Raw genomic sequence first — 13718 nt, 5'->3', positions numbered from 1 at the left:
AAATGTGTAATTGTATAAAAAATCATTTTAACAGAGAGAATCCTCTGTTTATTACATGTTGAATAGTTTCTTATGTAGTGTTAGAAATCCTTGTTACTTTGGTGTTCCACTGAGGTTTAAATACAAGAATGCGTGTTCTGGAAAGTTGCTGAGTGATGTGAACAATTCCAGTTAGCAGGTTTCTTTAAATTACTATTACTTGGTTGGTTATTGATTCTTGCCTGTAATATTTATAATTTAATGATAATAATTCATGCTGGAAGAGATAACTGCTCCATTTTTCCTTTATTATTGTGTGATGATAGATTGTTCTAGTGAACTAGAGTCTATCAGCCTTTATTTTGGAGTGGATGACTGAAAGCAGAAGCAAAGTAATGAGGTATTGAAAGTTTTTTAAAAATGCCACCTGTCCCAGGAATACAGCTGCAGTTGATTCTAAGCTGTAGCAAGCACCTTATTTATTCTTTTAGTGGACTGTTTCCATTCACCTAACTTAAAAATGGTGTGTTCTGTCTTAAAATGTATTTGAAGATACTCAAATGCAACATGTGCATTTTTTAATTCCATTCACCCTTAAGTTCTTCACAATTATTTCTATGTGCATCATTCACCTCTGTGATTTATATTTCTCCATTTTCAACCCACGATCAGTCTTAATTTATACATGTACTAGATTTTACACTGCCAGTAGGTAGTATATGTTGCATTTCATCCTTATGGGTAGACGAGTTGTTTTCTCATCCTAAAAACACAAAACCCAGGACATTCCCAGTGGTGAAATTCCTCAGCTCCAGCAAGGCTTTGACATTGTCTCTCACAGCCTTGTATGTGCTGTCAGAGCATCAAACTAAAGCTTCCATATGTGAACTTCTCAGTTCTGGGAATAATGTGATTTTCACACCAAGGCAGCCCTTACCCACTGGTTTCCAGAGAACAAGAGCTACCAGACCTTCTACAGAATCACTACTACAACAAGATCATTTCTTCTGGACTGCTACCACCACCCTAACTAGCGATGTGTCAGGCTGTATTCTTACTCTGTCAGTGTTTTGGTTTTTTTTTGTACTGTTGCTTTTTTTTTTCTCTTTTTTGTATTAAATTGTATTTCTGACTTTGAGTCTCTCACTGGTTTTACTTTCAAAACGATTGCAAAAAGAAAATTAGGTTCATGCAGTTATATGGAGATGTGTGTTGAGTTAGCCTTTAAGTACAGAAAGCAAAATAAATAGAATTAACTTCATGTTAAAATTCACCTGAAAACTCAGGTAATTAGGAATCACTGGGAAAAGAAGTGAGGCACTATTTGAGTGACTGATTCTGTGGTCATTTGACAAGTCACGGTGTGACTTTCAGCAGATCTCCCAAGATGTTTCAGGGCTGTTTGTTCTTCAGTATTATTTTTTGTAAGGCCTGGCATTTTAACCATCAAATTTGGGAAAACTGGTTAGAGAAAAAATATGTAGGATTAAGGATTATTATTATTATTATGGAATTTTTTTTTTAATAAAGATACCTGCTTTTGTTTTTTGGTGAATAGTAATTGCTTTCTACATAACAGTACTGCCTAGTTTCAAATCCCTTTCTGAGCCAGTTGATACACCTGGCCTTTAACATCTCAAAGCACTGATTTATACAGTTGAAAGAAACAAAAATGTTTTCTGATTGCTTTCTGTGGTTGTTCCTTTGCTCTGAGTGCTGCTCCCTTAATGCTGCACTTTGTCAAGATCATGTGGTCATTCATTCCTGTTCCCCTCTTCTGTGCCATTCCTACTCTTAGATATTTTCTTACAGACCTGTTCTCTTTCAGATTTTCATTTCTGAGCTGGAGAGTTAATTTAATGCAGTTTGGATTCTCAGTGTTGAAACCCTGTACTGCTGCTTGATCTTCTGAAGAGATCTGTCTATTTTGGCAGTACTGCTGTGTCCATGAATTACAAACCTTGTAAATGAAAATTCTCATCTAAGACTTTGTTCAAAGGAATTTTAGAATTCACATTTAGTTCAAGCTGCTGTTGTTCATGTCTGTCCTCTCCTGAGTTCCCCAGCCCACACCTTCACCCCAACCTGATGTTCAGTATCATCAGCCAACTGCTCCCAGAAGAGGCACAGAAAAGAAAGAATGATGAGATCACATATATATCTTGTGAAATTATGGTTTATAAACTACTAGATGTACCAAAATTGATGTGACTATGTCAAACTACAGTATTGCATAATAAAATTGCACTGTACAAATACAAAACCAAAGGAAGCATTAATATAATAGGATGACAAAATAATAGATAAAAGATTATGAAATGCCATTACTGTGAGAATCGGTCAGAAATAATTGTACAAACACCTCCATTGTATGCTGAAATGTGTAAGAAAAAATGCAGTTACCATCATATCTTTATGAAATTACATATTTGAATCATTCTTTTGAAGATTAAGAAACCTCCTATTTTTTTATTTTAAAAAGAAAACCAAAACAAAATAGACTGGCTAGTCATTGTAATTTGTTTAATGTGTTTATATCCAGTTCTATCAAATCTGAATGATGTAAAATCACATCAAAATTAAACCAAGTGTATATCTAGCAGAGGTGAAGCCTTATGTTTACTTTGTTCAGAGTATTATGAGTATCTTCTGTAAAACCAGAATATTGTACAGAATTAGTAAAAATCCACACATCTTGGCACAGATTTGTCATTAAAAGTCACATGATCCATTAGAGAAGTTACTGGTAGATTAAAACCAACTTCTTTACATTTGCTTTCTTGAGCAGTACTGTTTTGATGTGTCAAGATAATAAATCCTTGTCTACAGAGCTTGATGTCTGGCCTCTATTTTTTCACCTTTCTGGTCTGTTATGCCAGACATTTAAGTTGTTCATGGTTGTGTTGCTTTAGTCATCTTTGTGCCAGACATCCCCCACCTTCAGCTCTCTGGTTTTTGGGAAATACTACAGTTTGAAATTTGTTTGTGCCTAAATACATAAAGCTGTTTAGTTTTAATCTGAAAATATAGCTTAGCTGTAGCTATGGAACATTGGTATTACATTGCTGATCACGTGGCAGCAGCTATTATCAAGATTATTTTAATCACATGGGGAAAAAAGTCTCCTGCCAGGGAGGAAGCATGCATCTGGAATGTGTGACTTTGGAAATCTAGGAGTGGACCAGTGGCTGAGCCTGGCTGATCTTTTTGCCCTGTTCTGCGAGTTTATATTCCTTGCTGAACTACTTTGTGCAGTCATCAAATATGTCATATTGAAGGAAATCTTGGGAAATACCCACATCATCTCTCCTTCATTTATTTCGAATTTTGTGAAAGCATTGCTTGCTTTTCCTCAGGTGTTTGACCTTGACACTCATTAAAATGTTGGAAATACAAGAGTCTTAGTAGGATTGAATATTTTAATTTTGCTGCTTAATAAAAATAAGAGTGTCTTCTGTACTTAAAACTGAATTAATAGCTGTTGTATTAATCTCATATTTAAGATGCACATTGCTAAATTCTTAAATATTTTCTTTAAAAATACAGTTTTAAATGTAGTTAAAATACTGATCTCTTGGAAAACTATTACAACAGAAAAAAACCCCATAAAATACATAAAATCTAGATCTTTCAAACAGGACAAAATTTGCTTTCAGCAAAATCCATCTGTTATTTACATATACAAGTTACCAATATTAATGTGTATATACAAGTTTACCTTTACAGATTCAAACCCCTACTTGAAAATCTCCCTGAAGAGTTAGTGTTCTAGTTTAGTCCAACACAAAATATCTGAGAACTTCTAATTTGCTTTCGTGGACAAACAAGAGCGAAAAAATTCTTCTGAAAAGTTACTTCTCATTTTCACAAACAGAAGTAAGACTTCCCGTTTTTCTTAACAGGAGGAAAGAGGCAGAATTAGTAGCTGTGGAGCAGAGGATTTTGTGATCTGAAATTGGCAACCTGGCGTGACAGAGATTGATTTAAATGTTCAAATCATAGATTTCTTCCTGGAGTAGCTGGAGTGAGGAGTGGTGGTGGATAATCTCTCCTGAGCATATTGTCCAAGTTTGATGTCTGAGGTGCTCTCCAGGTTTAGGCTCGACTCTCCATGAAGTTTTGTGCATATCAGTTGCAGTACAGTCTTACGGACACTTCTGGACATTAGGAAATACATAACTGGGTCTAGGCAGCTGTTAAATGATGAAAACACGAGCATCACCTCATTGCACACGTGAATGATCTTTGTCCAATGGCAGGATGGGGTTTGTAACTGAGATGTGATGTACACAAACCGGAATATGTGATAAGGCACGAAACAGATGGTGAAAATTATGAGCACAATGAAGGAATTTCTTGCTGTCTTGGTGTATTTTCCTGCATTAGGAAAATTTGCCCTTCTCCTCGAAATTTTCAGAAGGTTCTTGGCAATTTTTACATACGAAAGTATCAAAAGGAAAAAAACCACCCAAAAAATCAGTACAATGATATAATTTAAAATTGCTTCAGTCTTCTCTGCATTCTGCTTGCTTCGGTAATGAAAGCACTTGGTAGAGTTGCTGTCCTTAGTCTTAAAGAAAGACGGTACAAGAACCACTATAAATCCTGCCAGTGCGATCGCCCACACCGTGCAACAAATCTGCACGCTCCGGGCAGTGGTCAGCATCCTCGGCCGCTTCACAGACTTATTTATTTTTATATAACGATCCAGGCTGATGAGTCCCAGCAGTACTATGCTGATGTACATGTTCATGTAAAACAGAGTTCCCACAACCTTGCAAAAAACCCGCCCGAACATCCAGCGGTTGGTGGCATGGTAGAGGATCCGGAAGGGAAGGCAGAAGATGAGCAGAAGGTCTGCAACTGCTACATTTAGCAAGTAGACCTGGATAGAATTCCTTTTCTGGTGAATTCGCAGGAATGCAAACAGGGCTATAATGTTTCCAACCAATCCAACGACAAAAATAATGGAGTAAAAGAAGATCAAAGCGAGTGACAGTGAGTTGTTGTCTTCCACGGAACAGCTGCCATTACTGTGATTTTCTGAGGCATTTATGGTCAGGTTGGTTTGGTTACTCCAGAGTTCTTCCTTGTGTGGAACAGTGGTTGGTAAATCAGCTGAAGTTGCAGCCATCATTTGTGAAGGGGTTTTAGCTGTTCTGCAAAGAAACAAAGAGAGATTTTAAGAATTAAATCTTCATTCGTGTGTCTGCGTGCTTTATTTCCTACAGTCTAATGTGATATAAACATAAAAGGCAGTAGCTAAAAGGAATAAATGTACCAAAGTATTGGTGTCACTGAGTAGGAGGAGTTTCAGCCAAATGTCATAAAATAATGTAAATCTATGTAATCTGAAGGCAAAAAAGAACAGGTAGTGTAGAGTACTCACACAGATAACTGTTTCTGTAATTATAGCATTATTACTGTCTTGGGTTTTAAAAGTCAACTATTACATTTTCTTGCAAACTTTAGAAATGTTTTTTTATCTATAAGAACAAATAATTTTTTTAGTTCACTTTTTAGTACCAGCATTTCTAGGACAGAAAAAGATTTAACTAAGGTGCAGGGATGGGTAAGCTAAGTATTCTCATTGTTGATATAAAGTATGTAGACATGTATTAAAACAAGTCTAAACTCATCTGTATTAATTTTAAATAATTCAAATCTCTCACATCCAACTCACTGGTTTTCAATTTAAAAAGCATTTGTCAATTAATATTTATTTGGCTGTGTACTGTGTTATAAGTAACCCTGTGAGACAGTATTATTGCAGTAGCTTGTCGTTAATAATCTGTATTCTCACATAAATTTAAGTGGTTTTTTCTTGACTATTCACAAATCAGTATTACACAAATAAACTACCATTAGCTGGAAATCACGTGAATGCAGTTACAGATTGTTTGCAAACTTTCCTTGTTTTCATGATTTTCTTTGCTTTCATTGGATAGTTTTTAATTTCACTAAGCTTATTGCTGACCATGAAGGTGCAATGTGAAAGATAAAAGTCACCCTTGGCCAAGGAACGAAAACCAGAAAAGTGTGTGTGGTTTGGTTTGGAGAACAGTCACATGAGGGCATTTAGAGAGATGGTTATCACTGACAAAAAATGGTAAAATTTCAGCCTTCAACTTATTTGTCATAGCAAGAAGAAATGCCATATAAAGTTTATTTAGAATATTTTTGTTTTACAGAGGAAAGAGTTTTTTTTCCATAATCTCACAAAATTTTCAGAAGTGGTTTTGGCATTCTAAACTTAGTTGTCTGGAAACTGTTACCAGAAAAAACAACAAAGAAACACTGCTAGATATGTATTCTTAAAATAGCCTTTATTCTAGATCTGTGTCTAGGCCGTGCAATTTGCATGCTAATCCTTAAAAATGCAAATTTACATTTAATTCTGTGATGCGGCCACAGTAGTGAGAATGGCAACAGTTTCAGTAAAATTCTTAAGAAGACCTGATATACTTACAGAATCTGAATTCTTGAGAGGAGAATATAAAATATTTTACCATCCTATGTTGTCTGACCCTACAATTGCATTAAGCTGGTAGGGTACATTAGCAGTTTCACAAACAGCTGTTGTCATGCTTGCCACATAATATTGTCAGGGCAAGTAATTTCAAGAGGTTGATTTCAAACTGCACATGCTTTCAAAGACATCTTGAAACCCATCTACTGCTATGACTTCATGTTTAAGTTGCTTTTCTGTGAGAATGGGGACTTGTATCAGCAGTGACAAGTTTATGTCAATGAGAGAGAAACTTGGGTTACACTGCAAATGGATTGGAAACAAAACTTTTCACTGTCACAAGCTGTGTTCCCTCCAAGCAAGCAGGCACGCTTAAATTAACCTAGGTATACTTAGAAAAGGATTTGGAGATCACTAACACCTCTGCAGTTAAGAGAACTTAAGTATAAAAGAAGCCACTTACCATTTATGTGTTAGGAGGTTCTGGTTGTTCTCAAAACCACTGGTGAAGTCAGGGAGGAGAAACGTGCAGCTCCTCTTGTTAGAAAGCTACAGCCCTCTCAAGGCTGTGAGCTCCAGCTGACTCGCACACTTGCCAACAAGGGGAAGTTTTAACTGGTGTTGCAACTGGTTTGTTTTGGTTTTTTTTAAAGGCATTTTCAACCCAGTTCATTTGGGCCCTGCTGAGAGAGGTTCTGTAATAATTTTTTCTCGGTTTTGCTCTGAATTTGGAGATTCGAGGTTTTTTTTTCCCAGAGACTTTGTTTCTGGTGGGCAGTGCCAGTGGTTTTTTGGGTGAGAATGGTACTGGTGCAGTCTGTCATCTCTTTAATACTTCATGGAAATAGTGTCACTTCCTCCAGAATTGGGTAAAGATAAATCAGCACCTCAGTGGAGTGGTACATGTTGTTAACATTTGTATCATTCTCCCATCTACCTTTCTCCTTGCCTGAGATAAGAACTTTTGTTCTTTCTCACTCAAAATGACAGGTCAAGAGGATGTGAATGTGCCCAAAGTGTGCAGCTTAACCACTTCACTGAGGCAGAAGTGAAATACAGTGGCAGCAATAATAGCACCTGATAATACGCTTTCAAATGGGGCACAAGGAATTGAAAACTACATTTATGAATTGGAAATATAAGAGTGGATTCTTCTAGAAGACCTGATATGACAAGGCCTAAATTTAATGAAGATCTCAAGAACATTGTCTTGAAGGCCTTTGTTCTCTTATAATTTAAACTTCTACAAAAAAATGTGGGTGGTTAGAGGTGCTGACTTTACAGGTAGTCAGATTGAACTTCTGGTAGCTCCTGTGCACTCCTCTGAGTTCTTAGTTTTTCAGTGTAAGCAGTAATGTATTCTCAGGAAGCAGTATACAAATTTGAAGTTCTTCATTTTAAATAATATGGTATTGAAAAGAAGCTTTGAGTAAACACAGGAATTTCTAGATTAAATGCAGCTGTTTGGTTATGTGTATTTAATACCAAATTGTGTTCTAATAGATTTTGGCTGTATGCTGCTTCTTCCTACAACATTCAGTATACATCCAAATATATATGTATATATGTGAATATATGTATAATACTATATAATGAATGTATAATACTATTTCATTTCTACATGTTACACCTCACTCTTATATTTGGAAAACCAAAGGTATAGATGGCTATGGCTGGAATTCAGTTTAGGCATCTAAGGAATATCCCTCACTGGAATATCCCAGGGGTGTTCCTTTTCATTCCTGCACTTGAGAAGTGCTGAGTGAATTCTGTGATTAAGGCTCAAACTGTTTATAAAATAGTGTTTATGTTATCTGGGAAGGATAAGACTCCACAAAATGTATCATAGGCAGGATATTTCAGCTGGGGAGTTGAAGCAGTGTAAGGGTTAATGGGATGAAAGACAAAAAGGAAAGGTAATACCAGGTAAGAAGTTATAGACATGAGGTTTTTATCTCCATTTTATCATGATTTCACTTTGTCTTCCTTGCTGGTTCTAATAAGTTCTGAAAGGATTTTGCTGTGCCTGGGACAATAGAAGGGAAGCCAATGTAGGAAGAGGAGTTCATACCAGAGAACAAGATAACTGAAATTAAGGAATTGTTTTTAAAAAAAACAAAATCTAACTTCTGCTCACAGATTTATGAAATTAAGTTCTAAAATACAGATTGTATTTCTCAAACAATGTAATAACTTGTCTGGATTTTTGTCTTTTCAGCCACACTGTGTACTGCTTGCCTCTAAAGAGAATTCAGCCCCAGTAAAGCTTGGTGGCTTTGGGGTAGCAATTCAGTTAGGAGAGTCTGGGCTAGTTGCTGGAGGTAAGAAATTTTCTTTCCAAGTTATTTAGTATTTTGCATGTTGTACTGCAGAGTTCTGTTCTTCTGACACAGCCTGGCTTGCAAAACAAGAGCTCAAAAATGATCTTTTACTAAAGACTCTGTTAACATGGTAAATGCACACAGCCAATTGGTAGTGGAATGTAACGTGCATTGATTGTTAAAACCTTGTAAATGGTACTCAACAGGAGCTCATGCTGGTTTGATCAGAATAAAATTGAAAAATCCCAAAGAATTTTCCACTAAAATACAAGCTTTGGCTTAATTCTTCCTTGCTTGGTAAAGCAAAGAAAATAAAAATGCAGTCATTGAAGCACTCGAGTAAAGGCTTAGTGCAGCATTTCAGTGCTCCCCTGTTTGATGGCAAATCCTGACAGAATGCTGTGCTGTTTAATAGCAAAATCTTACTAGTTTTCACATGTGATTCCTCTGTGTTTTAAAATGTCATTGTAATTATTGCATAAGACATCAATATCTTGATACGTATGTATATTTTTGACTGTTTTGTTTTCTGTGGATTTTATTTCCTCTAGCTGCCTTCCATATTGTTCCAGACAATAGGGTTATGCTTTAATCAGCCTGCACAGATGAAGACCCAATCAATTTTCTGATGCTTTCATTGCCAGAGTAGGGGACCACAACAAAACATTTTGTTGGTTTTAATATTTTTTCTTCTAAGTTAGTAACTTCCTTCAGTACCATGCTTCTTCAAATTCCTAATTTAATCACTTAATGTTCTGTGTCATTTTGACTTTTGTATGTTTTTTTAAATAGAAAGCAAATAAAATATAAACATACCAACAGCTTCCATTCCCCTCCAGGTGTTGCTGATACCCTGGAAATACTCAAGTATCTTATTAATTAGAGACACCTTTTCCAAGAAAATACTCATAGTTAAGCTGTAATTAAAAAGTCACTCCTTTCTTTACTTTTCTTGTGTTACTCAAATTCTCTGTACCTCAGCTACTGCTTTTTTAATGATAGTTTCTACACTTTTGTTTGTAATCATCTCATTTTTCTTCTTTATGTTCTGCTGAGCAGCTTTACCACTTTTTCTGTTCCAGCCACTCTTCTGGAGGTAGTCAGATGCAGTGTACTTTCAGGCTACCAATTGTCTACCAAGAAACATTCAAGTTCAACTTTGAAAAAACAAATTCCTGCATTTTCCCCAAAGTTTTCCATGGCCTTCCTTTGTGTTACTGTTCCCAATGCTGGGATCCCACTCACTGTTGCTGTGCTCAGTCTCCATGCAGTGATCAGTGCTGGGGATTCTGTTTGCAGCTCTTACAGAAGATCTCAAACCTCATCACTGTGATATTTATCAGCATCTTTTGCTTCTTCCACCTCAATTTCTGCCACGTTGGTCTGCTTTCACACACTTCTTCTTTTTTTTTTTTTTTTTTCTTTTTTTTTTTTTTCATTTTTCTCAGCTGGCATTTCCAATTTTCAGCCTTTTCATTGGCTTGCTGCTTTCAGCTTCAAATACCTTTCATTTTCAGGGATACCCAGTGCAATTCCACTTCATTTATATACTGTGGAAAGTCTCTTTAACAGACTCCTCTCTTTCTTCTCATCTTCCATTCCAGTCTTTAAAGCACAAACTCCTCTGTTATCTGGCAATTCTTTTCCCTGCCAGAATCCTACCTGAAGACAAATTACTAGACAGTTCCCAAAACAGAGCTGTCAAGATCTTATTTATTCAGTTTTATATATATTATATTTATTATTATATTATTATAACCCATATGTGTTATATGAAAGCTGTCAATACTGGCTGTTTGAACTGGGCTATAAATTTCTTAAAAATCAGTGTTTATCTACTTATTTGTTAAAGGGTGATATTCATATACCCTATAGATAAGTGTCATAATAGTAACAATAATTTACAGGCACTTCTTATTTCTCAATTGTCTCATAAATAAGTAGAAATTCTCCAAATAGAGAAGTCTGAGCAGTATCATAACCACCTGTTCATTTTCACATTGCTTTTCTAATTTCTAGAATAGAAAACATTGATTCCTCTTGACATTGTAAATTATTTCCCTTTTGGCATGGCATTATTTCCCTTTTAGCATGGCAATGCCTGCATTTGGTGGTTAGTACATCAAAAAAGAAATTCTTTATTAAATAAAATCTATGATGGCATTAAGATATAATGACCTGAAATCCCCTGTGCTTTGTTTGTGCTGGTTTTCCTTCTTTTGTTCACCTTGACACACCTGAGCCTGGCAATCCCAGATTCTGTGTAGGCTCAGGAGAACAAACTAAAGGGAATTTTCTCCCTCAGTTTCTTTGAAGCCAGTCTTCAAGCTTACAGCTTTTGCTTTGTTTGGGGCTGTAACATTTTTTTACTTGACAGAGACATCTTATCTGAGTGTGCATAAATTGCTGGGGAATGATTCTTGTAGTGAAGTTAAATTAACCCCCAGGTATTAAAATCTTTTGATATGAGTCCAAAGAGAGACTTGTGAAGTTTAGAAGGGTAGTAACTACAGGATTCTTTCAAGCAGGTGGATGGCTGTTTGAAAGAAATGTAAGTGGGCTCATGACAAGAAGCTGTGACATCATACTAGATGCCATTGATGAAAATGTTTATCAAGGAGATTTTAGGAGTGACTGTATTTTATTACCTAACAATTCAGCTGAGATTATTTTTAAGTAAGTTTAATTATTAATTATTATTTACTTTATGTTAGTTAAATAAAGTACAAAAAAAAAAAAAAAAAAAAAGGATGTAGCTCATTTCTTCATAAGGCCAGAGGAGGAAATGTAAGGAAATACTCTGTGTTCCACTCCATTTGCCCATAAGCTGCCATAAATGGCTGAGAATCCTGTGTTGTCATCTGAGCTACAGGGAATAGGTTTCATGAGCTACCAATCTCTGAAGGTCTCTTCTTGCTTCAGTTCTTATGATCAGAAGTGGAAAGTTGTGCTAAGGGCTTCACTTGAAGCCTTGAAATCTGTACTTTTTAAAGGAGTTCTGGTAGTATACACAGGAGTTAGTGATCATCAGAATTTATAAGTGAATTCCTTTATGGAGCTGCACATAGACAGTAAACAGTCTGTTGCATTGTTGTGGTGCAGCTGGAGTAGTGGAACCTCTGGGAAGTCAGTGATTTAATCTCACATTATGATCTCTGTCTCCATCCTTGGAGAGGTTTTCTTGCAGAGCATAGTATGAATTGTCACAATATTTCCTTAAATGTGACATCAGATTTACCTGAGATCAAATATCTTAGATACTAAATCTTGGGGGTTTTAGCTAGTATAGGATATAAAAGTCTGAAGAAACAAAAACCATTGAGTTCACAATTGGTATTTCCTTCTCTTAATCTACTTCATTTCCTCTGGTTTCAACTAGTGCAAAAAAAGATAACTGTATAGACCTATGTAGGATGAGGTTCTTATCTGTGAATAGTTAACTGCCTTTCACATTTTACCTTCAGCAGCAAAATGTCACAGATACCATAATGCTAATCCAGTCCAGTAGTAATTTTCATGTATTATGAGTTAGATGCCCTAGGCTGCCTCAAAATCCCATAGTATGCTAAAGTAAATTATCATCTTACTGGAAAACATCTTATGTGTTCTTAAGAGAAGTAAAGCACATAAAAACCAACTGCTCTTGGGTCTGGATGAGCTGTGTTTTCAGACTTACTACAGAAACAGCAAAGGGAGTCATAGCCATAAATTTCTCACTAAATAACACTATGGAACTGGGGAGAGAAGGGGGCAGAATTTTTTACGTTCTTTGCTTTGTTTCATCAGTGTGAAAATGATTATAGAATGGTTTGGGTGGAAAAGGGACCTTTAAAGGTCATCCAGTCCAACCCCCTGCCATGAGCAGAAAACCTTCCACTAGGTGAGGCTGCCCAGAGCAGTCTGATCTTGAATGTTTCCAGGATGGAGCATCTGCCACCTCTCTGGGCACCCTCTGCAGTGCTTCACCAAACTGGTTCTGGGTTTTATAAACCCCAGGTTAGAAAACTCTTTTTAGTGTTGGAGGGTTTTTGTAGTGCACAGACTCTTTCTCCTTTTCGTCATCAGTGTCTGATTGTATTTCAAAGCTTTCATTTGTTTTCCAAATGAAAGGAGAAGTAAAATTTTGTAAGCTGAGGTCCTGTGCTAGTGTTCTTATTTCTCTTAGAGGGTAGTATTTCCACTTCTTTTTTTTCCTAAAAATTAAAAGAATGTGAGTCCCTTCACAGCTTTGCCTTTAAGAGGCTTTGTTTTATCTAAAAGATATAACTGTGGTTTACTGTCTCACACATCTGGGCTGATTTGAGAGTGCTTACAAAAGGCTAATGTGTTAACAAATAATTTAGTTTTACTTCCTCTATTAGTTTTATGGCAGAAAAGGCCATTGAATTAATTATAATTTGTCTCATTAGCATGTGAGCTTTGCTTGGCTTGTTTTCTGGACACTCATATCCAGTTGTCCAGACTGCTGATGCATCTTTTAAACACGTTTTCTTCAGACAATCTTCTGTGCTGAAGCTGAATTACCCCTTCTCCCTGCCCACTCCCCCTCCCTTTTTTTCCCTTTTTTTTTTTAAATCTATTCATCTTCTCTGTACACCTGCTTTAAACATCTCTATTGTCTGGAGTAATGTGGAAAGGAATTAAGAGTAGTAAAGTACTGCCCTATCTGATCTGTTGTGTGTGATTCTTTGATTCCTTCCACATTATTCTGGACATCCCACTCTTTTAGAAACACCTTAATTTATGAGCATATTTCTTATTACACTATTGTGAGAGGTCAGATGGTGATGTTTATTAGTACCTCACTTTTTTTTTCCTAAAAATTATTTGTTCCAGTTGTTTCCTTATACATCGTTCAGATACTACTGCTGTTGAAAGACTCTCCTTCTGATATCTTGGTCATCAATCCCCTGCCTTAGGGATGACAAAATCTGATTGGGTCTCTCTAA

At 36.2% G+C, this 13718-nt stretch overlaps 2 protein-coding genes across 5 annotated transcripts in view; one reads left to right on the top strand and one right to left on the bottom strand.

Moving 5' to 3' along the window:
• The window catches only part of CASK (calcium/calmodulin dependent serine protein kinase), a 185120-nt gene that overhangs the window by 94499 nt on the left and 76903 nt on the right, over nucleotides 1-13718 (top strand). For all 4 annotated transcript variants that reach the window (XM_079302009.1, XM_079302012.1, XM_079302011.1 and 1 more), the window contains exon 6: nucleotides 8667-8769. In XM_079302009.1, coding sequence (XP_079158135.1) covers nucleotides 8667-8769 — 103 coding nt within the window. The remainder of the gene's footprint in view (nucleotides 1-8666; nucleotides 8770-13718) is intronic.
• GPR34 (G protein-coupled receptor 34) lies at nucleotides 2158-7217 on the bottom strand. Its single transcript, XM_079314441.1, has 2 exons — nucleotides 6912-7217; nucleotides 2158-5138 (listed from the first exon to the last, which is right to left on the bottom strand). Exon 2 carries the CDS (start codon nucleotides 5114-5116, stop codon nucleotides 3971-3973), a length of 1146 nt encoding a protein of 381 aa, XP_079170567.1. The 5' UTR covers nucleotides 5117-5138; nucleotides 6912-7217; the 3' UTR covers nucleotides 2158-3970.

Source organism: Erithacus rubecula, assembly GCF_903797595.1.
Source record: "Erithacus rubecula genome assembly, chromosome: 1".
In the NCBI taxonomy this organism is placed as follows: domain Eukaryota; kingdom Metazoa; phylum Chordata; class Aves; order Passeriformes; family Muscicapidae; genus Erithacus; species Erithacus rubecula.
This window is presented reverse-complemented; position numbering and strand designations above follow the sequence as displayed.

Excerpts from the sequence above, each read along its gene's own strand:
- GPR34 (XM_079314441.1), bottom strand. The coding sequence starts at position 5,116 with ATGATGGCTGCAACTTCAGCTGATTTACCAACCACTGTTCCACACAAG.